At 45.8% G+C, this 26523-nt stretch overlaps 1 protein-coding gene across 1 annotated transcript in view; it reads left to right on the top strand.

Moving 5' to 3' along the window:
• Positions 1 to 14095: 14095 nt before the first annotated feature.
• Positions 14096 to 26523, top strand: part of ACSS1 (acyl-CoA synthetase short chain family member 1) — an 83491-nt gene continuing 71063 nt past the window's right edge. Inside the window, exon 1 of the mRNA XM_067532938.1 lies at positions 14096 to 14441. Coding sequence (XP_067389039.1) covers positions 14111 to 14441 — 331 coding nt within the window. The 5' untranslated portion in view covers positions 14096 to 14110. The remainder of the gene's footprint in view (positions 14442 to 26523) is intronic.

Below are 26523 nucleotides of genomic sequence, written 5' to 3'. Positions count from 1 at the left end.
GGTAAGTGTGAACAAGCCCTGAGTCACAAATCTGAAAGTCAGGCCCCTTGAACACAACTCAAGTTTGGCATTTAAAAATGGAGGCACCTCAATCACAAATCCCTTTTGAAAATCTTGGGGGGTGTGTGTGTGGGGGTGGATGCTGCTGATATCCAGCAGATCACAAGGACTTCCACAGTGTGGCCTAGAAAATCCTGCTAGGCACTACTCTATAACACAAGATGGCAATGTTTCTTTATTTTTTTATTACAACAGCACCAGAACTGAAAGAGAGGTTGCTGAAGAAATGATGTCTAGTCCCCGTGTCCCCTCCCTCTGCCCACATGTGCCTACAACAGCGTGCTGTGGTTTTTGTAGTTCCAGCCTTCTTGTTAACACTTCCGTTTTACGTTGCAGAAGTCTGGGCGGGCTGAAGCAGTGCAGCGTGGACATTTTACAGAGAAACCAAAGAGCCTCCTGTTGGTTATCAAACTTTTTATGTTTATAAAGACAGAACTACTGGGCTGAGGATGAGAGTCTGAGGCCCAGGTTAATGGGAGTTAGGCATCTCGGTGGCTCTAGCCCATTGTGACCTAGGAGCACACGTCCCCTGAACTTTCAGTGGCACTATACAATACAGTATCATATTGATATCCCATGGGACGTGTGTACCTAAATCACTTAGCTGCTTCTGCAAATCCCCCTCGTTATCCTCGGAAGTGTGGGAGCTGCTCTTGGCTCCCCAGAGGGGCAGGAAGAGAGTGATAACTGCAGGGAGCAGCCAGCCAGCCAGTCAGAGACAGCAGCTGAAACCAGGAATCCTGCACTGGAATGGGGTGGGGTGTAAATGAAGCCCAGCTAAGGCCACTCCTGCCACCAACATTCTCCAGCCCCAGAACTATGCAGGGGAGACCCCTCCCTCTGGAGTCACTAGGACAGGACTGCCCTAGCCGGGTGGCTTTGGGGAAAGAACTTGCAGGGGGGAGCAGAACAACTGTCGGAGCAATTAAAGCAGGGACCCCAGACAGCAATGTCAACCCCTTCCCTCACACCTGCCCTTCATACCCATCACCTCCTTCTTCTCCCTGCCTTGTCTTCTCCCCGTCCCATCAGTGTCCCCTCTCCCTGCCCTTATCTCTCTGTTTAGCTGTTCGCCTCCTAACTAACCTCCGCTCCCCCACAGTGGTGGCACTAACATGCCGTTTGGTGCCATCACACTGATCCCTCTGCACGTGCTTTCTAGCCCTTGCCCCATCCTGGACCTGTCCTGTCTATTTAGACTGTAAGCTCTTTGGGGCAGGGACTGTCTCTCACTCCATGTTTGTCCAGCACCTAGCTCCAGGCTGGTCAGGAGGCTTTACCATAATAACGCATGCCACCTTTCCGCTCCGCTTGCTCCTAGCACTGCCTGCAGATCTATTTAGCCCCTGGCATCATTCAGAGCACTCTAAAGGGCTGTAGCCCCAGCCACGGATGGCCAGATCACAGTGCATGCTGGCCAGGCTCCCTCCCATCCTTGGCACACCAGCCGTCTGCAAGGGTGGACTGAGAGAGAATCCTCAGCTGCCGATTTAGGAGGATCTGACCAGGTGCAGAGTCTACATTGCTGAGTTAGATGGTGTCTAGCCCCTCCCCGTTCCCCTCTTCTGCCAACACACAAATGGCAGAACACCTCCCCCAAGCCCTGGGGGATCCTCCATGTCAATGACAGAGCTCCCTGTTTTCTCTTCTTTATCCCTCATCCTAACGTCTCCCTTTGTGGCCACCATTGTTTGGTGTCAGGAAGATGGAGAAGGTTCCTTTGGGAGCTTATCCACACCGTTTCTTTATGTTCAGTGCTGGATCCTCAGCTACAGAGGGATCAGAGATGCCGGCCAAGAGGGGACCAGCAGGAGGGAGCTCTTGCTGGTGCACACAGAAGAAAGGTGCTAGACTCAAGCTGCTAAAACTGAAGGCGTAGTAATCTGCGAAGAGCCAAAGGCAGGCTAGGGAGCGAGGGACCCGAGTGACCTTCCAGTCAATTGGAGGCTCTGAAGCTATGGCTCCACTGTGAGAAAAGACCTGCAGCCTGGCCACAGCTGGCCCAAGGCAGCTGACTCGGGCTTGTGGGGCTATACAATTGCAGTGTAGATGTTTAGGTTCAGCTGGAGCCTGGGCACTGAGACCCCACATGGGGGGGAGGGTCCCAGAACTCAGGATCCAGCCCCAGCCCCAATAACTACACTGCAATTTTATAGCCCTGCAGCGTGAGCCCTGCAAACCCCAGTCAGCTGCCCTGGGCTCCGATAATCAGTGCCGCAGTGTAGACATACCCAAAGAGTAGAGCAGTGGAGCACAACCACCCTTTAGCAATGAGGGTGAGCTACCTCTGCTCAAGGAAAGTTTCTGGCACCTCCTACGCATGTTGTGAAGACTGAATGCTTCCTGTCTGCGAAGCGCTTTGAAGGTGTAGCAGTGCAGCTCTAGAGAAGTGATGTTGTTATTATTAAGCCAATTTGCAGAAAAGAAGCACCACGTGGAGGAGAAAAGGAAATGAATGTTGTCAGGGAAGTTCTATAAACAAGAACAGAAAATAAAATGAAGCAAAGAACTGAAGCCACTACTGTTTTTCTCACTGTAATATTTTGGAGTCATGCTGGACTCTAAAGGAAAATCTCTCTGAGTCAAGGTTTCTAGGAACCAAAGGTGAAGTGATGTAGCTCTATTGGTTTCAATGGAGCTGTGCCAATTTAGATCAGCAGAGGATTGGCCCATTTGTCCTAAAGCACAGCTCCAGCTGGCTGTGCATTCTGAAGGGCTAAGTGGAAAAGATCTGGGACAACTCTTGAGAACTGGGGATTGATACTGATCTGGGCAAGAGCTTATTTTCTTCTAATGAAAAGTCCCCTAGCAGGGAAGCAGGAAGGAGTGTGAACAAAGAAGACAAAGACAGGCTGACTCAAAGGACTATTTGTTCCCTCTTCATGTTCCTGCCAAGCCACAGAAGGGACCTGCCTGATGTAAGAACAAAGAAAAGGCACAAAGACTGCAAGTGGTCAAAGAAGCCAGCAAGAACAGGCCAGCTCCAGGAGACAAACACCTAGGGGACAGACTGCAGCTTTACCGCAAGTCTTGGCAGGGCATAGCTTGACATTCCAGGAGAAGCACAGAGAACAATTACTTTCCAGCTTAGTCCCTGGCTCTGGGGATGAGTGGGGGCAGTAACTTGCTGGTATCAGGGCAATACCAGCTGCAGAGGAGGACATCCCCCTGCCACGCTGCTGGCATTCTGATACAGCAATATTTTACCTCCCCTTGGGCCACAATGAATACAGACCATGGTGGCTGCTAGGGAGAAGGGCCACACACCAAGTCTGACAGCATGATGGGGGCTGCTGACCTGGTTCACCTCACTCATGCTGATGAAACTCCCTTGAGTTCAGTGCACTTTCTTCTGACAGATACTGGGGGCACCGGGGTAGTGAGAGGAGAGCCAGGCCAGGTGACTTCCATGGGATTGCACCAGATTTAACTGAAAGCAGGATTTCTTTCTACTGGTTAAACAAGGGATAGAGCTAATTTGCAGTGAAGAAGTGAGGGCAGGTGGAAGGCCTGCTGATAGCAGTGAGCAGCAGGCACTGCATGCTGCTGAGTTTGCTTGTGGTTATGAAAAATGACAGTCAGCACATCATAAGAAACAGCTCGGTTAGCTATTGTTTTCTGGCGCTGCTGGCGATACTTCAGCCAATCTACGGAGAGCCGTTGTAGTTACAGGGAGGCAAGGTGCCAGCAGGAATTACTACAGAGCTTGCAGTTAAAGCTGAGTGAAGCTTGGTGGTGTATTTTGCTAGGGACTGCATGAGCATTTGAATTCAGATTGCATCGATATGCACAACTCCTTCCCCTCCCCCGTTCAGTGTTTTGCTTTGAGAACAGCTGGGTTCATGAGAAATAAACAGAGGAGGAGTTTCTGACAGACCAGGATATGCCTGTAGCAAACTGCAAACTCCATTTTTAACATGTCTTAACTTGCCTGAGGGCGGCCTATTGACTTGCATTCCAGAGCACGTCAGCACAGTGGCAGGGAGCTAGAATTCCCAGCATGACTAGATATACTGAAAACAGCAGGCTGGCTGTGGTGGCACGGGCTGGCTGCCAGAGCACAATTTCCCCCCACCCCTGGGGTACGTACTTCGGCTGATCGCCACATGGCTATGTTCAGGTGTTGGCTCAAGCACAGCTCGAACATCCACGTCTGCCCGAGCTGGGAATCGCACCATCCTGCCCTGCTGCCGTTTGGATGCACCCACAGACCGCTGCCTTGTCCAGGAAAGGGGTGGTCACCTCCCTGACGGCCAGCACTGAGAAGCTGTCCGGATTGCAATCTGGGGCCCTCTGGATCATCTGCCTGTGACTGGTCCAACCCTCATGGAACAATCGTCCTGCCATACAGGGGCCCACAAGCACGAGGCAAGTGTGGCTGGAGGAGGTGGAAGTTCCCCATGGCAGAGAGACAGAGGGGGCAGCTGTGTGCCCAGGGCTAGGCATGGCCCCCTGTAAGGAGGACTATTACATGGGTTCTCAAACTGGGGGCCATGACCCCTTAGGGGATTGTGAGGTTATTATGGGCGGGGGGAGGGGTGTCACATGCTGTTAGCCCCTGTGCATGCTGGTAAGGATGCAAGGCATGGGGGGGGGGGGTCATCAATTTTGTCAAGGGGTTGTCACAGCCTGAAACATTTTCAAAGGGGGTCCCAACAAAAAAATGTTTGAGAACCTCTTGACTAGTAGGAGAGAGAGAGAGCCGCAGGGACTCTGCCTGGCCTGAAAGGCTGACAAACAGCAGACTCGCAGAAGGGGTGAGATCAGCCCAGGGGAGGACGAGTCTCAGAGATCTGTATCTCTTGGGTGCTTGAAGAGGAGAGTGTGTGTGATACAGAAACTCCTTTGCCAAGCCTGCATTCCTTGCCTTCCCACCACATTGTCTAATGGTCTGCGCCTCCGATTCCAGCCTTTCTGTTAGTTCAAGGTGTCTCCACCCTCTGGATGAGGTCTTAGCTGGACTGGCCTCTTTGGTGGTAACCCCTAGCTCTGCCCTCTGTGGTGCCAGGGCAAAGCTCTGGGGTGGGTATGGGGACCCAGGCCCTCCCTCTCCACTGGGTCCAGGCACAGGGCCCCCAAAGTGAAGCTGAATGCACTGGCCTATGTTCGGCTAGCCCACTTGGTCACCTTCCCCTGGGCCAGTTCCTACCACCACTGCATCTCAGTTTGGGGCACTGTCACAGTGGACTTTGAGTCTTTACTTCCAACCCCACATCTAGGGCCAATGCCTGCAGCCTTCTTGAGCCTTGCCCACAGTTCTCCTTCTCTCTTGGAGAGTTTCTGGAGGGGGGAAGACTCCCAGCCAGGTCCCCTCAGTAGAAGCTGCCTCTCCTATTGCTGCAGAGTGGTGATCCTCCAGGAAATGGCCTCTTTCCCCTGCCTTGGGCTGATGAAGCTTCCTTTATCCTGATCTTCTCCCCGGAGCATGCTCGCTGCTTGGCAGTGCCCGAGGAGGGAGGTGTGCTCCAGTCCTTCCCCTGTCTTTGCCTTAGTGTAGCGTTGTAAACCCTGTCACAGACACCTCACTCCTATTGATTTTAGCAGAAGCTAGGAGCCTAACTACCTTTGAGGATCTGGGCCAAAGCCCTCGCCAAAGATGTGTGTTATTTATTCATCCATTCCATCACCTCCTATTGGATGTCTCACAATGGGACATAAGACGTTTGTCTTGCATGTGTCTAAAGCCACTTTAATGGATCAGTTCCTCAGCCGGTGTAAATCAGCAGAGCTCCACTGACATCCACAGAGCTATGATGCTTGATGCTGGCTGAGGATCTGGACATAAAGTTATACATGCCACCCACAATAAGTTAAACAGCAAGCCAGGACACCCTAATGGCAATGAGACTTCAGCCTGCATCTGTCATCAGCCCGGATGGGTTACAGCAGAGAAAGCGATGCCTCCTTCCTGCTGCAGAGTGGAAGTCAGAGGTTGAAAACTCAACAGATTTTCCATATTCTGACTGTGCAACACAAGACAAACTCCCTCTGAAGATTAATTTCCCCCACCCCAACTCGCACCAGCTTTTGCAGGAGTCATGAAAACAGATGATGTGTTTATGGATTCTGGCCCTAGGTGAACAAATCTATTTTTATTTCCTTTTGAAGAGGAATTGAAGGCAGCCGCGATGAAAGCCGCAGTATTTTGCAAACTCTTCGATGCAAACTGTCTACAGCAAGGATGACAGGGAATGCCAAAGAAACCTGTCCTGGAGGGACTACAGTCTGATTTGCAGAGGAGCTGGTCCCATGCAACTCCCAATGAGTTCAGCTGCTTTGCAAATCAGGCTCTCTCCGTGTATTTCAGCACATGGGGATTAACAGTGCCGTGGCAGGGAAACCCAAGGAGAGTCTCTATCTGGGAAACATTTAGAAAAACTGGTTTGTTTTGCAAATAAATTGTAAATAGGCTCTGCCTCAGAGTCTATTCACATCAGTATAGATGGCACTGCTGCCAATCCACTGACACAAGTGTCTATGTCAATGAAACCTGCGGATGCTGCATTCTAGCCCTTGGTGAGCTCTTTGATTGATATTCTTTGCTGTATGTCACACCAAATTTGGCAGCACATTTTCTGCAAAATAAATTTAAAAATAACGTATTGATTCATTTGATTTTAAAAAACAATCCTCTCTCCTCTTTCATGGTGTTCTCTACCTTTCCTTCACTCACTCTCTTTTCTCTAGAATGCATTTGAGTATTCTGTCCTCCAGCTCACCCTCTGAGATCCTCCTAATTCAGCTTCCACTGCTGTGATGTTTTAATTTAGCAAAGGTTTAATGTACAGAGTTAAGGCCAGAAGGGACCATTCTGATCATCTAGTCTGGCCTCCTGCAGAACACAGGGCAGGCCATAGGACTTCATCCAGTGATTCTTGCACTGAGCCCAATGACTTGTGATTGAACTAGAGCATCTCTTTTAGAAAGACACGCAGTCATTAGTTAAAGCCTCCAACTGATGGAGAATTTAATCACATGGTTTGCTTAACTGTTCTCGAGGGTAACCAAACCCCAAAAGAAGGTAGATAATCTTAGAATTGTCATTGTCTCATGTTCATATAGCACCTTTTTATTCTATTCTGATTCTTATACCACACTCATCACTGTGGTATCTGAGTGTCTTCCAAAGTTAAGAATAAACAAAGACTGTCATTTGAGGTTTCCTCTCTATTTTTTCCTCCAGAATTCATGTTAGAAGGAGTTCTACAGTCATGAGCTAACAATCCTAGTGGATTCCAAAATATTTAAATTTAACAAACGTATCCAAACTATATATGGCAGTGAATACGGTTTTATGGAAAATAAAGTTGTCAGACAAACTTGATATCATTTCTTGAAGAGAAATGTCACAGGTCCAAATTACACCAGCTGAGGATCTCCCCCATTATACTTAGACTTCTGATTTAAAAAAATGGCACTATATGAAACTAATGCAGCACATATCAAATAGATTAAAAGATGGCTAACAGAACTGTAAAAGTAACTGTAAGTGCAGAATCATTGTCTGAGACATTCCACAGGGTACCGTCTGGACTGCTGAACTGCTGTGTCCCCTTAATTCTCTTGCCTGGGGTGCCTTTTACACTGTTTTGCTGTCAGAACAGCCACTCCTGGCCCGCCCATGCAACCTTCAGCATGCAAAATCACATCCAACTGAATACAGCCATCCATGAATAAATACAGGGTGACACCCACGCATTCCCAGCCCCAGCCTTGCAACCCGAGAAGTGTGCGTCTTGTACTGTCCAGCACACTATTGAATAATGCATGCACATAGGTAGTCCGACATTCCAACAAAGGATAATGTTTATGCACCAGCCTTTGTTATCTCAAGTAGAGGTTTCCCAAACACTTCAACCAAACACACTGGTTTAGTTAAAACAATAAAACAAGTTTATTGACTAGAGAAAGATACATTTTAAGTGATTATAAGTGGTAAGACATAAAAGTCAAAATTGGTTACAAAAGAAATAAAAAAATGAAACCACAATCTAATTCCTAAACTTTATCAAGGCTAATAGTTCTAAAGCAAAATAGGTTGTCTCACCACTAGCTGCAATACATTTCACAGGCTGCGTCTTCTATCAGCCTGGGACCACTCGCCCCCTGAGTTCAGTGTTCTTCGGGTATTCATTGATGTCATGGGAAGAGGAGAGAAGAGGAGAGATGGTCAGAGGCCCTTTTCCCCCTCTTACACTCTGACCCTTTGTACTGGAAAAGGCTTTGCTGGGTCATGGGGTCAGGCAGCTCCATTCAGCATGTGAGCTTCCAACTGTCCTTTAGGTGAATTGTAAATACTTTGCTTATACCTTCCCCACCTTGCTGGTGAACATCCAATTAAGTAGGTAATAGCTCTTTTAGCACCTTGCTGGTGTGCAAATGTGTCTTTGTCTCTGAGAAATTGGCTTGTGGATGTTACATAAAATTACAACATATTTCAGCAACAATCATACAGCAAAATCTCATAATTTTTCATGCAGTGTTGTTCTACCTATTTCAACAGGATAATATTAACTAGACTATGGGATTTCAAAGGATACCTCATAAGGCATACTTTATACAAAATATATCATAACCAAATAAAAGGGGAGAATATGGGGTACAGGCTGTTACATGGAGTACAGTGTGTCATACTGTCCATTGAGAGTGTTTCTACTGGGTCTTGCAGGGGTATGTTCTTGGCCCAAGGCTACTCAATATTTTTATCAATGATCAGGAGGAAAACATAAAATCACTGCTGGTAAAGTTTGCAGATGACCCAAAAATTTGCAGAGTAGTAGATAATGGTAAGGACAAGTCAGTTTTCCAGAGTGATCTGGATCACATGGTAAGCTGGGCTCACTGGAATAATGTATATTTTAATACCACTAAATGCACTGGTGATGCTGTGTTTGGCTGAAGATAGGCCCTCAACAGTAAAGCTGAAGAATTCAAAGCACCAGTCCAATGGCTTGAAAGTCAAAGGATGGCGATACACTGGAGTTGTAGTCACATGGCATATGACCAGGATTTGTCGCCAAATTTGGTCCACTGGTTGGATCATTAGCTTCCTCTGCCTGGACCAGGTATTGACGGGGAGTGCGACATGAACTCTGATAACTCCACCAAATCAGGCACAACAGCAGGGTATAACATCTTGTCAGAATTCCTCAAGCACCTTGGACCAAAGGCATCACAGTGGCTTATTAACTTCTATATATTGGTCATTAATAAGAAGAAGTTACTACGCACTTGATGTCAAGCAAAGATTATTGCCAATCTAAAACAGGGCAAGGACCCTTACAAAGTGTTGAGTTACTGCCCAATATCTTTGCTGTTAGTGTGTTTCAAGGAGTTTGAGCATTTTATTCTCCAATGAATCACTCTGGATTTGGACAACATCTTGCAAGTTGAGCAGGCAGGATTTAGGAAAGGACGCAGCACCTGTGATCAAGTCCTGGCCTTGACCACCTTTATTGAAAATGGTTTTCAACAAAATCTAAAGACAAGAGCTGTCTTCTTGGATTTGATCGCTACCTATGACACAGTTTGGTACAGATGCCTTTTGTTTAAAATCTCTCAAATTGCCCCACACTGGGTGGCTGAAGTAGTAGAGCTTTCTCCAAAACAGGCAGTTTAGAGTACACATGGGCAACCGCTGTAGCTTGTGTCAGATCAATGGCTTCCTCCAAGGCTCAGTTCTTTCACCACTACTGTTCAATGTGTACATCAACGACATGACAGCTACACTCTCGCACAAGTTTATCTATGCCGATGATTTTTGCTACAGCTACCAAGCTCAATCCTTCTCAGAAATTGACAAGAACTTGGATGAAGATATGAAGCTCATGGCAAACTATTGTAGTTGATGGTGCCTACAGCCGAGTTTTTCTAAGACGATTCTAGTGTATTCCATTGGCATAATGCAAGCACAAGCCATAAGTTAAATGTTTTGCTCAATGGCCAATGCCTGCAATATAATCCAAACCCTGTTTACCTTGGTGTGACATTGAATAGGTCATTAATGTACCGCAACCACTTGAGGAAGACGGCAGCCAAAGTCAGCACTCGGAACAACAAGCTCAGAAAATTGGCCAGTTCAACCTGGGGTGCGAGCACCAGGATGCTTAGAAGTATGGGTTGGATGAATGGACTATAAAATGGATAGAGAACTGGCTAGAGCATAGGGCTCAATGAGTAGTGATCAATGGCTCCATGTCTAGGTGGCAGCCGGTCACAAGCGGAGTGCCCCAGGAATCAGTGCTGGGGCTGGTTTTGTTCAACATCTTCATTAATGATCTGGAGGACGGGGTAGATTGCACCCTCAGCAAGTTTGCAGATGACACTAAGCTAGGGGGAGTGGTAGATATCCTGGAAGGTAGGGATAGGATACAGAAGGACCTAAACAAACTGGAGGATTGGGCCAAAAGAAATCTGATGAGGTTCAACAAGGACAAGTGCAGAGTCCTGCATTTAGGATGGAAGAATCCCATGCACCGCTACAGACTGCGGACCGACAAGCTAAGCAGCAGTTCTGCAGAAAAGGACCTGGGAGTAACAGTGGATAAGAAGCTGGATATGAGTCAGCAGTGTGCCCTGGTTGCCAAGAAGGCTAATAGCATATTGGGCAGCATTAGTAGGAGCATTGCCAGCAGATCGTGGGAAGTGATCATTCCCCTCTATTTGGCATTGGTGAGGCCGCATTTGGAGTATTGTGTCCAGTTTTGGCACCCCACTACAAAAAAGATGTGGACAAGTTGGAGAGAGTCCAGCGGAGGGCAACAAAAATGATTAGGGGGCTGGAGCACAAGACTTATGAGGAGAGGCTGAGGGAACTAGGCTTATTTAGTCTGCAGAAGAGAAGAATGAGGGGGAATTTGATAGCAGCCTTTAACTACCTGAAAGTGGGTTCCAGGGAGGATGGAGCTAGACTGTTCTCAATGGTAGTAGATGACAGAACAAGGAGCAATGGTCTCAAGTTGCAGTGGGGGAGGTCTAGGTTGGACATTAGGAGAAAGTTTTTCACTAAGAGGGTGGTGAAGCACTGGAATGGGTTACCTAAGGAGGTGGTGGAATCTCCATCTTTAGAGGTTTTTAAACTGGGATTATTGACAAAGCCCTGGCTGGGATTATTTAGCGGAGGTTAGTCCTGCTTTGAGCAGGGGGTTGGACTAGATGACTTCCTGAGGTCCCTTCCAACTCTATGATTCTATGATTCTATGAATATCAGCCCTTGCCCTTTGCTATTCAACAGCAGAGTACTGTGCTCCCGTCTGGTGTTGCTCATCTCACATGAGGCTGGTCGATGTTGAGCTTAATAAAGCTATGTGTATTGCTACCAGGACTTTACAGGCAACCCCATTGCCATGGCTACCGATACTTAGCAACATAGTACATTCAGCATGAGAAGGCCTCTGTCATGCTGTTGGCCAAGATCTGTGAGAACAGCGACTTGCTGTTGTACGCAGACCTCTTCAACCACTCACCAACTTGTCTGTCTTATAGTCGCCCATTATGGTCATTTATGCCACCACAGAACATGACGGTGGAATTTGTTTGGCGCAATGAGTGGTCAAAGACAATAATCGTTAATCACTCTCTCATCACTGAACCAACCATCTCTCCAGGAGGTTTTGATCTGCCAAGGCACCCTGTGGTCATCTCTGAACTGTTTTCGAATAGGACAGGGCAACTGTGCAGTCAAACTCTTTAAATGGGGTTTTTCTAATGATATAGCTGTGGTCAACTCCAGACTATGTCACATATTATTGTCGAATGCCCACTAACTCGTTTTGATGGCAGGCTCTCTACCTTGCTGATGATGACACCATTAAATGGCTGGGCACATCGTGCATACACTGATAAATATACCATTAAATGCAAGATGATACCTCTAGGAATCAAGAACATAGGTTACATTTATAGGATGGGGGATAGTATTTTGGAAAGCAATGACTCAGAAAAGGACTTAGGGCAGGGGTTCCCAAATCAACATATTTAGATTCTCAGCCAAAATATTTCAGTTTTCAGATGTTTGGGTTTTTTTCTACAAAAAATAGAAATTTTCCAAGGAAAGCAGACATTTTTTAATTGAAAATAAAATTGGTCAGAACTTTCCCATCAAAACTAACTGAGCCTCCTAATTTATGAACAATGACACACACATTCTTATATGCCAGTAGGTGGCACTCAATCTATTAACTATCTACATATATATAAATACATAAAGGGAATAGCTTATCAATTATCCCAAAAGAAATATTAATATTCCAGTGCTTGGGAAGGGATAGAGAATTATGTTAGCAATGCAGAAACAGACTTTGTGTGTGTGTATATACACACAAACACACACACATAGGCAAAGATTCCTACTGTACCAGGAATTCAAAGGTGTTGTTGTAGCTACTTTGCAGGACCCTGAGAAAAGTCAGGTCAAGCATCAAGCTAAATTTCATTTGTTTGGGAAAGTTTCTAGAATGGGAAAACTTAAATAAAATTATATTTGTTTATTTGTTGTTGCTGCTAGCAGACAAAGTCTGGACTTGACTCTGGAAGGAGAGGACTAAGGCCTGTTACTCTGAGAAGTGAAATGAGCTCTTTTTAATAGCAAATGTTCTATGAGTGAGTGGAATGCAACTTTGACTATCACTCCAATGCTTTTAGATTGCTTAATGATGCACAGAAATATTGCAGATTGTCCATCCCTGTTGGCCAAATGTGTGCTTAAACCATTGCTTCCAAAATGTCTGGTATATTACTAGTGCAGGTAAAAGAACTATTCTTTTCAAATATGGTGGCAAAAGAGTTTCCGGCTATGTGTGTTGAACAAAGTCCTAGCAGATTATTTTTATTTTTGACTAGATGGTATCAGTGAAAAAAATTCAGACATGATCAAACCGGTTATCCTTTCCCACTCTCCCTGCTCTTCTGCATCCTGCCCTATGAATGGCTCAGTGTTGAGTGGTGGCATTATGACATCAGAGGCAAACTGCCCCTATAAACAACTGGTTGTTTTGTGAGTGGTGCTATTGTGAAATCAGAAACCAGTGGTGCAGCCATTTCTGTATATGTGTTTCAGAGGGACAGGAGAGTGGGCATGGATATTGACCACACAAGCAAATAAAGATATTGTGTACATCTCTACATACCAAAGCTGTAGTTATCCATTCTTTATGTTAACCAAGATGCTCTTAAGTGAGGACAACCAGTAACTAGGTTTATTAGACAGAAGTGATATGAGAATTTTATCAGTTACAGAGCTCTCTTCCACTATACTTCCTTTTTTTTGTTTGTCTGAAATGTGCCCAAATACCATGGTGAGGCACATCAGAACTACGCAGATAAGAAAAGGCAGAGCACAGGTGCAAGATATGTGTCAAAACCACCGCCTGCGGTATACTGTCACACTAGCAATCCTGCAGCGTAAATATTGACTGATCTAATCTGCCACAATGTAATGTCTTCTCTGTGTATGAAATGACTTCTTGGGCCTGATTCTCTTCTCATACTGGTAATACGACAGCATAACCTCACTGACAGGAATAACTCCTGATTAACACTGGTGTAATTTAGTGCAGAATCTGTTATTTGTGTGGTTTAACTCTGTCTTTTCAATCACCACTTGGATGTTAGGGGTGTATGGGGAGTGTACAGGGGTTTAGGGGGTGTATGGGGGTGTACAGGGTGTATAGGGTTCAGGGAGTGTATGGGAAGTGTAAGGGGTTTAGGGGGTGTCCGGGCGGTGCATGGGGAGGGTAGTGAATGTACGAGGGGGAGGGGGGCTGGGAGGCTACAGGGGAACGCACAGGGAGTCGGGCGGTGTCTGGGGAGCGTATAAGGGGGGCTGGGTGCACGGAGCAGGACGAGGCGCGTACAGGGGACCCCCACGCGGATTGCGGGGCGGAGGCCGGGCGGCGCTGACAGAGGAGTCCCGCGGAGGCAGGAACAAGCGGCGCCGTTGCCGCCCGCGGCCTGGGCGGGCGCTGGGGGCGGTGACAGGCGAGGCGAGGCGAGGCGAGGCTCCCCGCCCCGGAGCGGGCCCTCGGAGTCGCAGCGCTCGGCGGACCGGACCATGGCAGGGGCCGCAGCGTGGGGCCGGGCGCTGCGCGCCCTCAGCCGGCGAAGTCCCTGGGGCCGGGGCGGGCCCGGCGCCCCCCTGAGGCAGCCTCCAGCCCGCCCCGCCGGCGGCAGCCCCGACTGGCCCCGGGAGCAGGCGGGCGCCGCCCTGCCGGCCGCGGGCTACCAGGAGCTGCGGGAGTGGGCGGCCCGGGAGCCCGCCGCCTTCTGGGGGGCGCTGGGCCGGGAGGCGCTGCGCTGGGACAGCCCCTACCACACGGCCTGCGACGGGCAGCTCGGCCGGGACCGCGTCCGCTGGTTCCTCGGCGGCCGCTTGAACGTCTCCGGTAAGCGAGGGGCGGGCCCGGGGTCCCCCTTCCCTCAGCATTGGCACCGCCAGCCTGGGGACCTCCGGGCAGCCCCCCGCCTCGGGACCCTCGTCCTCTGCCGGCACGCCCCGCGCCTTCACCCGGGCACCCCGAGCCTTGGGAGCCCCCCAAACTTCACCTCAGTAATTTCCAGCCTTGGGACCCCCCAAACTTCACTCCAGAACCGCTAACCTCGGGACCACCTACCTTCCCCCGCGGGCACCCTGAGCCTTGGGACCCCCCTCAGCCTTGAGCCCGGCACCGCCCAGCCTTGGGATCCCCTCAGTCTTGACCCCGGTGCCTCCCAGCTTTGGGACCCCCTCAACCTTGAGACCCCCCCCCAGTCTCCTGAGCTCCCCTACCCCATCATCGTCTTTCAATCCCCCATCCTCCTCTTTCACCCCCAATCTCTCATCATGCCCCCCACTCCTAGACATCTCCACCCCGCTTAGCATTCCCACTGCCCCATCAGTCTATCTCTGCCCCCCATCATCCTCCTGGGTGTCTTCAACCCTCTCCCCCAGACTCCCCTCATCCTCTCCTCAATCCCTTTTCAACTCCAAATCCTTGTCACTCCCCATAGACCACCCCAACTCCCCTGCCTCCTTTATCTCCCAACACCCTATAATCTTTGATCGTATCCCTTCATGATCCCTCCATCACCTGCAGACCAATGTTTTCTCCAGTTCCCGTCACTGCGGTCCCCAACCCTCCCAAATCCATGTCATCTGCTATAGAATTCCTAAACACATCACCCTGCTCTTCCCTAGCCCCCATTGTACCAGTCCCCATCCAACCTCTCTCATCAGTCTCCCCTCACCTCGATCCTGTATCAACCCCCATATCATCTCCAGCCACTTCCAATCCCCTGGTCCCTCCCTATCATCCCTCAAAATCCAAATCCTTAAACCTTTATCTTCTCCAAATCCCATATACTACCAAGGCCTCCTCCCAGTCCCATTGTTTCCCCACAGCCACCTAGCATTTGGTCCACCCAACTCCCTCTAGCATGTCCTTTCTCTAACCTCCAGCCCATTGCCACCTTTCAGCCCTCTAGGTATTGGTGCTTGTTCTTTTTAATTATTTTGCCTGGCTTTCTCCGTTGCTTCTGCTTCCTCCTTTCATCCATTCACAAGCCACACATGGGATGAGCTGATTGGTGGAGAAGGAGGTGTTGTCTCACCACAAAGCTCTTTCGGCTCATGCCACATAAACACATACTGGAAACTTCCCGTGGTCTGCTCTTAGCAAGCAGAGTGGGAGTCGGGCTGGAAGGAACACGTTGCGTCAGATGTTTTTAATCTAAGTTTATACTTCCTAGAAATTATGTAGTTTATAATGGCTTTCCTGTTTGTTCTCTCACGTGTGGGGCACAATTTGAGCTAAGCAGGTGTGGAGTTGCTCATATTTGGATAAGGTCTGCACAGAAAACAAGTGCTGCAGGAAGAGGTAATGGCCAGTAAGTAGGCTGCACCCTTCCTACTGCTGCTGCAGACACCATCTTTTGTTTTATTTTTGGCACATGGGAACAATTTTCATAGTGCAGGCTGGTTCTGCAGCACATGTGGGTGTCAGATTTATCAGCATAGTTAATGCATGTCTCTTTTACAGTGCACAGTGAATAAAGCAGGTTTCACTTTATAAAATGTATGGTTTGAGCTTGGGTAAATCACTTAATTTTTTGATGCTTTGGTCAGTCCATCTGCCAGACAGAGCTTCTCATTTGTGCTTAGCTTTGCAAAACACTTTGGGATTTTCATGAAAAAGTGCTTATTATTTGACAAATTAAAAAAATGGAGACAAAATTTGTGAAGTACTGGAACAGCCCTTGGTGTCTATAGCCAAAATACCTACTTTAAAATACTTGATCTGACATTAATTTGCTTTGTGAACTTGTAAAAATCTTTGCTTCAGTAGCCCCCATGTGTAATACAAGTTTACATTTATGCAAATTGCTTGAGACTTACAGATGAAAATATTTTTCCATTTTCATTTAAAAGTATTACCACAGACGTGTCATTTGTTTCAGTTGAGTTTCTTTGCAGCCATTCTACACCAACAGCATGCAGAACTGGGCCACTGGACCATGAAAACACAGATTTCATTTCTTCACTTCTAGCACTGCCCTGGTCTGACCTGTCATGGCCTTCTGTGCAGAGTCAGTGAAGAGCCACTTATAGAGAACTCCTTAACATAGATGTGCAGGGATCACGCATCCTGCTTGCACTTATTGAGCAGAGCTTTCTAAAGCTGCTGAGCAAATAGTTGCATATCTTGGAAATTATTTGTTTTTTAACTTTATTCCTCTAAAGACTAAGAAATTCAATTAAAAACACACTATAAGACTATTAAAGTTAATACTCAGAATCAAGAAGTGGTGAACCTTTCCTCTGCCCTCTTGCATAGGCATTTTTGAAGTAATGTTTTACTAGCTGGTCACACACCACCTCAAATAATGCTATGTAATAGTCTACACTTTTAAAAATACAACCTTCAATGTTTTATATGTTATTTTCTAATAAGGAAAACTATGCTTAAAAGATAGTGGAATCCTTTTGAGACTTATTAAAGAGAGGTTGTTGGGTGGGTACATAGAGATTCACTGTCTATTTTACATGTCCAGTGACAGTAAGGGATACCACATCGCTAGTCGTATTTGTACAGTTTGCCATGATATCCTTGATCATAATGCTCTTCTGACTATTGTGGTGCAGTGTGCCATATGCCAGTTCATTGCTGCCAACCCCAGAGGTGGCTGCACTTCAGTGATGTGAAGAGCTTTAGAATATCTGAGACAAAATGAGAAAGTGCTAAAGAATATCGGCATCATTCTGTTTTCTGTTTCAAATGAGAAGCTGATTGCTGGTCTCTTCACCCATCTTTGTTAACATTTTTTAAAAAGAAATATTGTCATGACTGTTCTGTGGACTAGTGCATGGAAAGCTAAACACTGCCCATGTAAGGGAAAAGTATGCTAGCCTGGCATCGCCCTGCAAACGCTAACATTGTAATAACTAGAGACCCCATTCTGACACCTGTGTGGTAGCACTTTACTCCACATGTAGTCCCGTTGACTTACTCATGGAGTAAGGTGAGTAAGAGTTTCACAATCCAGCCATAGGAAAGTGATGATTTCTTTAGCTGTCTGTACTTCATGCTCTATACGTTTTACTGTAAGGTTGCAGAGCTCGTTCATTCACTCTAGTCCTTAGGCTTTTAATCTATTCTCAGACATGTATTATGGTGTGGTTACAACTGTCAAGTGATAGGCAGATGGCTTAACAGAAATAACAGTAGTTTGGAGGAAACAATTCACAGGCTCCAGCTTCTGTTAGGGAACAGTCTGACATTCTGTTTTCACAGCGATACTGGCTTTAGAGAAGGGTGGTCTTTAAGACCTTGACATATAGCTTTATTCCACAGACTTTACAGAAGATACCATTCAAGCATTCTCTGATCCATACAATATGAAAAGATTATCATACACCAGAAAAATTAGAAAATCATGGATGCAAGCCATTCGGGATTCTGCAGTTGTTGCTTTTCTGAATGATCTGGGTTTCTGTGTTAAAAGCAAATACAAGCATTAATAATAATAATAGTAATCTAAGAAAAACCTAATCTAGAGTTAAGTGGTTTAAAAAATGTCTCCAGGTTCCCCCACTCCTAACGCCATTATATTGTAAGGATTAGTGCTTAGACTGTCCATTTTTTTTAGAAACAGGATGTTACTATCACAATGCTCAGGCTGGAAGCAAACCAAATATACCAGGGGATTTCCTTTCCTATTTGTTGCTGTCGTTTTCTCTCTTCCTCTCCTCAGTAGAAAGAATGAATGGGTTTGTGCAGGGTGGTACATTAGGATATATACTAGAATCAACATGATGAAATAAAAGGAAACTGTAGGCTGAATATCACTGAATAGTTTCCCAGTGGAATTGGTAGAACCCCATCACTTGAGACATTTTAAACAGAGCTGGAAAAAGCAATAGAAAACTGTACCATAAGGTACAACCCTGTCCTGGCAGGGATGGACTAAGGGACCTTCAGTGACCATTGAGTCAGGCTCATGCTGAAGTAAATGGGTGCCCTTTCATTGACTTCAGTGCGCATTGAATCCGAACCCAATACAGTTTACTTCTACATCTCCAGGTTCTGTGATTCTGTGAATTGCAGTGTGGTGCTTTACACCCAGATGGGAATGGGCAAGTGATTCCGTGGAAGAACAGTAGAATACTGGACTTGTTTCACTCCCTTCAGCATCCTAGAAATGACTAACCTACTCAAGGGTCCTTTAGGGTATGTCTACACTGCAGTTGGAAGGTGTGAATCCCAGTGTGGATGGACAGGCTCGCACTAGCTCAGCTGGAGCTAGCGTGCTAAACAATAGCAGTGCGGACATTGCAGCCCTGGTGATAGCTTATGCTAGCTACCTGAGTTCGGTCCCAGAGAGTCAGGCAGGTTTGGACTCTGGCAGATAGCCCAAGCTGCCATCAGGGCTGCAGCATTCACATTGCTATTTTTAGTACACTAGCTTGAGCAGAACGAGTGCAAGACTTTCTACCTGTGCTGGAAATCACACCTCCCAGGTGCAGCACAGACAGCTTACCCAGGTGCCTCAGGGTAACTAGAATGACATTACTAAAGAGAGTATTACTACTATTCAGATAATTGTTTTGTGGCAACAATGAGGGCTATCCAGTTTATTGCACTGAATGCAACATGTATGATTATCTGCCTTATGGGTGAGTGGTATATGTGTGCATTCAGTGTAAGGAGCTCCTGGCCCTCAGAGACTGCGTATGGGCTTTGGAGAGCAGGGTGGCTGAACTGGAGGAGCTAAGGAAGACAGAGAGGTACACAGATGAGACTTTCTGGGACACAGTAGAACAGTCCCATGCCAATATGACAGTCTCTGTACTGTTGCAGAGGATGAAAGTCTCATGGAAGAAGAACATCAAACTGGGGTGGAGGGAAATGATCCCATAGTTGGGACCCTCCTTCTGGATGATGTCATGGTATCCTCTTGCACTGAGGATGCCTCTCTGGGGAAGGGAACTCCAGTTATTAGGAAGAGACAGGTAATAGTAACAGGGGACTCAATCATTAGAAACATAGATATCTGTGTTTGCGATGACTGGGAGAATTGCATGGTGACTTGTCTGCTGGGTGTGAAGGTTGCGGATCTCTCAACATCTAGACAGACTTATGTGTAGTGCTGGGGAGGAGCTGGTGATCATGATACATGTAGGTACCAGTGACATAGGGAAATATAGGAGAGAGGTCCTGGAGGCCAAATTTAGGCAGCTAGGTAAGAGATTGAAGTTCAGGACCTCCATGGTAACATTCTCTGAAATGCTTCCAATTCCACGTGCAAGACCAGTTAGACAGGCAGAACTGCAGTGTCTCAATGTGTGGATGAGATGATGGCATAGGGACGAGGGGTTTAGATTTAGGAACTTGGGAACCTTTTGGAAAGGGGAGCCTATACAGGAAGGATGGGCTATACCTAAACCAAAATGGAACCAGATTGCTGGCATGTAAAATTAAAAAGGTAATAGAACAGTTTTTAAACTAAGGAGTGGGGGAAAACTGACAGTTGCGGAGCAAAACATGGTTTGGACAGAGACATCCCTTAGGGGAAGATCTATTGATAGAAATTCTCTATATTCTAGTAAGGAGGAGAGGATGGAAGAGGATAAAATATGGGTAAGATCTGATTAGAAACAGTCAAATGAAAAAGAGTCCCATTCAGTTACATCACATAATGGCAGACAGCTAAAAAGTGGTCTTCACGACTACAGATGTGAGGGAGATTCCCAAACCTGAGCCATTTTTTTCAGGTGACAGATCTGAGGAACTGTCCCAGATTGAGGTGTCATTAGAGGAGGTTTTGGAACAGACTGATAAATTAAACAGTAATAAGTCACCAGGACCAGATGGTATTCAACCAAGAGTTATGAAGGAACTCAAATGTGAAATTGCAGAACTACTAATTGTGTTATGTAACCTATAATTAAAATCAGCTTCTGTACAAGATGACTGGAGGATAACTCATGTGATGACAATTTTTAAAAAACGCTCCAGAGGCGATCTTGGCAATTACAGGCTGGTAAGCCTAACTTCAATACCAGGCAAATTGGTTGAAAATATAGTAAAGAAGAGAATTACGAGACGCATAGATGAACATGATTTGTTGGAGAAGAGTCAACATGATTTTTTAAAGGGAAATCATGCCTCACCAATCTACTAGAATTCTTTGAGGGGGGGTCAACAAGATTGTGGACAAGAGTGATCTAGTAGATATAAAGAACTTAGATTTTCAGAAAACCTTTGACAAGGTCCCTCACCAAAGGCTCTTGAGCAATGTAAGCTGTCTTGGGAAAAGAGGGAAGGTCCTCTCCTGGATTTGTAACTGGTTAAAAGATAGGAAACAAAGGGCAGGAATAAATAGTCAGTTTTTGGAATGGAGAGAGGTAAATAGTGGTGTCCCCCAGGAGTTTGTATTGGGCCCAGTACTCTTCCACATAGTCATAAATGATCTGGAAAAAGGGGTAACCAGTGAGGTGGCAAAATTTGCAGATGACACAAAATTACTCAAGATAATTAAGTCCAAAGCAAACTGCAAAGAGTTACAAAGGGATCTCACAAAACTGGGTGACTGGGCAACAAAAAGGCCGATGAAATTCAATGTTGATAAATGCAAAGTAATGCACACTGGAAAACATAATCCCAACTATACATATAAAATGATGGGGTCTAAATTAGCTATTACCACTCAAAAAAAAGATCTTGGAGTCGTTGTAGATAGTTCTTTGAAAACATCCACTCAATTTGTAGCAGCAGTCAAAAAAGTGAACAGAATGTTGGGAATCGTTAGAAAAGGGATAGATAAGACAGAAAATATCATATTGCCTCTTTATAAGTCCATGTTACGCCCACATCTTGAATACTGCATGCAGATCTGGTCACCCCATCTCAAAAAAGATATATTGAAATTGGAAAAGGTACAGAAAAAGGCAACAAAAATGTTTAGTGGTATGGAACAGCTTCCATATGAGGAGAGATTAATAAGACTGAGAATTTTTAGCTTGGAAAACAGATGACTAAATGGGGTTATGATAGAGGTCTATAAAATCATTACTCGTGGAGAAAGTAAATAAGGAAGTGTTATTTACTCCTCATAACACAAGAACTTGGGGTCACCAAATGAAATGAATAGGCAGCAGGTTTAAAATGAACAAAAGGAAGTATTTCTTCACACAATGCACAGTCAACATGTGGCATTCTTTGCCAGAGGATGCTGTGAAGGCCAAGACTATACAGGGTTAAAAAAAGAACTAGGTAAGTTCATGGAGGATACGTCCATGAATGGCTATTAGCCAAGATGTGCAGGGATGCAAAACTATGCTCTGAAGTGTCCCTAGCCTCTGTTTGCCAGAAGCTGGGAATGGGCGATAGGGGATGGATCACTTGATACCTGTTCTGTTCATTCCCTCTGAAGCATCTGGCATTGGCCACTCTCAGAAGACAGAATGCTGGGCTAGATGGACGGTTGATCTGACCCAGTATAACCCTTCTTATGTACTGACTCTTCAAGAACTCCCCTGAAGGACAAGTAAAATAGTCAAATAACTAACTACATAGCCCTGTACCTCTGTTTTCAAACACAATTGGTCTATTGAGATATTGGATAGATCCTTGCCTTCCTTCCAGGTCAGACCTTGTAATGGGATTTCTTAGAAGTATATTCAATGTTTGTAGTTTTAAGTCCTGTCTGGATGCATAAGCTACATAATTTTCTTAAAATTCAGTACAATTTCTGATAAAATAGTATACCTGAGGAATCTGAGCTGTAGTGCAACCTTTCAGTTTAAAAGTAATTGTCCATATGCTCCCCCTCCAGCCCTGTTGCATAGTGCAGAGGGGAGCACAGAGAAAACCACAGTGAGGTGCTAAGTCATTATATGGGATGTTCTCCCAAATAACTGACCCACATCTAAAATCAGTCAAGAATTAATGCTACTAGACCCCAATTCAGCAGTCCATTCCTACTTAGCAAAGCAGTTACGAGCATGCTTTGCTCAGCTGGAGTCTGACGGTATCTCTACGCTGCTATTAAAATCCCTTGGGCTCAGGCTGAGGAGCTGTTCAATTGTAGCGTAGGCTTCCGGGCTACTGCTGCGGCCCAAGCTCTAGGACCCTCCCACCCTCCTGCAGCCTGAGTCCTTTGAGCCAGCATGGGCCAGCTTTGGGTGTCTAATTGCAGTGTAGACATACCCTGAGGCAGCAGGAACTCTCACTGAGTGCTCCATTACTCCCGTCTGTGAGTCAGAATGTTGCTAGGGGCAGTGAGTCAATGTCAGTGTGACCCTCTGATGCTGCCGTGCTCCATAGCTGCATGTGTACAGGTGCTGCAAGATACCTGAGCACAATGCATAGGTTTGGGGGCAGCAATTCCCACAGGTCCCTGTACTTCCACTTCCTTTCTGGTCCTGTCCCCTCTCCTTCTGCATGCTTACAGATTTTTGGCTCACTTCTAAAAGAATTTATAAAAAGAATTCTTGCTGTTCTAATAAATGGTGAATGCTCTCTGAACCAAGTTTAGATTCACAATGCTTTTTCACAGCAGACTTAACTGTGTGTAAATAATAATACTACCTAACTCTAATATACTGCTTTTCTTCAGTAGATCTCAAAGCACCTCACAATCTTTTAATGTATGTATTCTCACAACATGCCTTTGAGTGAGGGAATTACTATCAAACCCATCTTTCAGATGGGGAACTGAGGCACAGAGAAGCTAAGTGATGTGCCCAAGGCCATATAGGAAGTCTGTGGTGGGGCAGGGAACGAACCTGGGAATTGAATGTTTACAGCATCCTTGGGCGTATAATGAATAAGGCTGTAAGAAAGTTAGAACATAAGAACATAAGTTGTGATTTCTTTGGTTCAGAAGTGCACTGTTGTTACATATGCGGCTTTGGAGCAGTCAGTTAAGTATCATAAACACCCCAAACACACTAATTTGAATGAGTGGTGCTGTGAAGTGGCGCATGTTGTTGCAATGCCACTCAAATTTGGTATGGCTGCCCCTCTGTCATGACAGGCAAGTGCAGATGTGTGTAGAGGTGCTCTCAAAGCAGAATTGTGACTGCGTTGCAGGGCTAGGGAGCCTTCAGGACAGAGATATGGGTCCCTTCTGGGCAGAGGTGTGGGGAGTGCAGGATCTAAACTCTTGTTTTGTGACTGACTAGATGTGGACTTGGCAACAAAGTCCTTTACCCTTCAACTGGGGCTGGAAAACTGCCCCCCCATTCGTCCAATGTGCAGGGCGAGGCAAGCCCTTGAACCAGCCCCAGCTCAGAGACCCATGCAGGCCTTGTGTGGGACAGGCATCACCAGGACTCCCGTGTCCCTGCCCTGAGCCCTAGGGAATGCACAAGCCCCCGTTCCTGCCTGGCCACATTTACTGGGGCCTTCCTGGGCCCCTACTCATGTGTGGCCGGGCAGCCATGGAAGGCGAAGCTCTTGAAGTCATGCAGGAGCTGCTGCTGCTCGGAACTGCACCTGGGCAAAGTGCAGGGCCACTGCTTGCAGGGACGAGTGCAGGTGGCAACGCTTGGCATGGAGATGGAGCAGTGAGCGGGGTGAGTCCCTTGAGGAGCCCAGTCCCGACCCGTGCAGCTCCCAGGCCTCCTCTTCCTCCTCCTGCTCTTCCTCCTCCTCTACTTCTGCCACTGCCCCCACCAGCTTATGCCGGAAGAATGAGTGGGCCAGATATCAGTGTCTTTGTTACTCCCTCTCCAGGTTGCAATGCCACTCACTCAAATTTGACCTGACTGCCCCTCCGCCAAATTTGAACGAGTGGCATTGTGACCCTATGAGTGCATGGCGTTGCCACCGGCGCACAGGGTCACAGTGCCACTCAGATTTGTGGTAGTTGTAAAAAGTTGTGGCGACTACTGAGAGTTTTGATTTCCACAACAAAATCATAGCCTGCAATTCTTACAGCCTTAGTAATGACCACCTTACACAGTGTTAGGGTATTGTGATAGCTCTGGTTACTGTGTTACTTTTGTGTTAATGCATCTTTACAAGTGTCAGTGAAAGTCTTTGAATCAGGGGCTCTCAACCTTTCCAGACTACTGAACCCCTTTCAGGAGGCTGATTTGTCTTGTGTATACTCAAGTTTCACCTCACTTAAAAGCTACTTGCTTACAAATCGCACATAAAAATGCAGAAGTGTGGCAGCACACTATTACTGAAAAATTGCTGACTTTCTCATTTTTACCAGATCATTATAAAATAAATCAATTGGAATATCAATATTGAACTTACATTTCAGTGTATAGTATATAGAGCAGTATAAACTGCTCATTGTCTGTACGAAATTTTACTTTGTACTGACTTCGCAAGTGCTTTTTATGTAGTCTGTTGTAAAATGAGGCAAATATCTAGATGAGTTGAAGTACTCCCTGGAAGACCTCTGCCTACCCCCAGGGGTACATGTCCCCTGGTTTAGAGCCACTGCTTTAAATAACTTTAAAACTGCTTACTCCCGCCCTCCCCCCCAGTGGATATTTCTGAGTTGGAAGGCTATATTAACAGTTCAATGTATTTTCTTGAAATTTGGATGCAGTGGCACAAATTCCCTGACTTTACTGGGAATTGCACTTATTGTATGTAATGTGTAGGGGCTGATTCTGTTACTCGAAGCAGTGCGAACACAGAAGAACATTGGAACAGAAACCTGATGGAACAGCAGAAGCAGGCCCAGGAACTGCAGCTCATCTCTTTAAAACAAAAGCAAAAAACATCCCTGCCCCTTCAACCAATGGGGACCCTCGAATGCTCAATTTGCATAGGTGTTGTAACTTTGGGAAACCATTTGTTACCCACAGATATTAATGTTTTCCAGAAATACTACTAGGTATTTTGCATCAATTGTTTTTAAAAGTTACTGTTTTAAAAAACAGTTTATGTATGGTTGATTTTAATAATCACCTGTTGGAGTAAAGTAAATGCATTTAAAATCATTTAATAGATCATTAACTTTGGTTCAGATTTCTTGTTAATATCTAACACATCACATGGTGGTTAATATGCATAGCAACTACTGCATTACAGGGTGTCCTTTAATGTCTTGGAAAAGCCTACCCCATTTTGTGTGCTATATGGCTAGAGATTTCAAATGATGAAGTAATAAGTAATGAAAGTTCACAAAATGGAAATAATATTGTGCACTTATACCTCCTAATATGTACTGATGTAAATATATTCCTACAGAAATAATTTAGTTAAAAAAGAGTTAAGGTTGAAAGTGTGTTTTAAGTCTCTAACTTATTCATCTCCCCAAAGTATTACACTTTAAAAAAAAAAAGTACATATCTAAAAAAACCTCAAATGTTAAAAAGTCAGGAAATGCAGTAAAGTGACCCCACCAGTTCCCACTGCCTTATAATGTATTAGATTATGTTTATAAAAGCGAAAGTAATTTTAAGCACTGGTCTTTACACAAACAAAACCAGCTGTCTATTAGTGTGGCTGGGACATTGCTGCAGAAAATATGAAAAGGATCCAACTCTTTGAGCCTATTTTGCTGAATTAGAGGGCATACAAATATCTTTTTCAAAGGCAGCCTGGGTGTATTAAAGGGCTGTCCTGTGAAACACCCAAGTAGTGAAGTTGAATAACCACTGCGTGCTTTTTAGATATGCCAAAGTGCACATATTTTTTAAAGTACGCCTAATGGCTCTGCTAATGAGAATTGTAAGTCCTTGTGAGCCGTATGATAAAACTAATAGAAAAACCAGTAGTAAGGTTGACTAAAGGACCACATTACCACACAACAGGGACTTTCTTTTCACATTCAATGTAAACAGGAACCTTATTCCAGAAGTGGAGTCTCTTGTTGAATTAGAGCATGAAGATGCTGTCCAATAAAACACTGCTCTGGGGCAAAACAAACAGTAGTGTCAGCAGTGGCACCATGCAGTTTTGGTTCTTCTGTTTGCATATGCAGCAGGCTAGAACCTCACTAGCTGTATGTTGGCATAAG

This window comes from Emydura macquarii, unplaced genomic scaffold (assembly GCF_026122565.2).
Source record: "Emydura macquarii macquarii isolate MOO-44397 ecotype Brisbane River unplaced genomic scaffold, CSIRO-AGI_Emac_v2 contig_3305, whole genome shotgun sequence".
Classification (NCBI taxonomy): Eukaryota; Metazoa; Chordata; order Testudines; family Chelidae; genus Emydura; species Emydura macquarii.
This window is presented reverse-complemented; position numbering and strand designations above follow the sequence as displayed.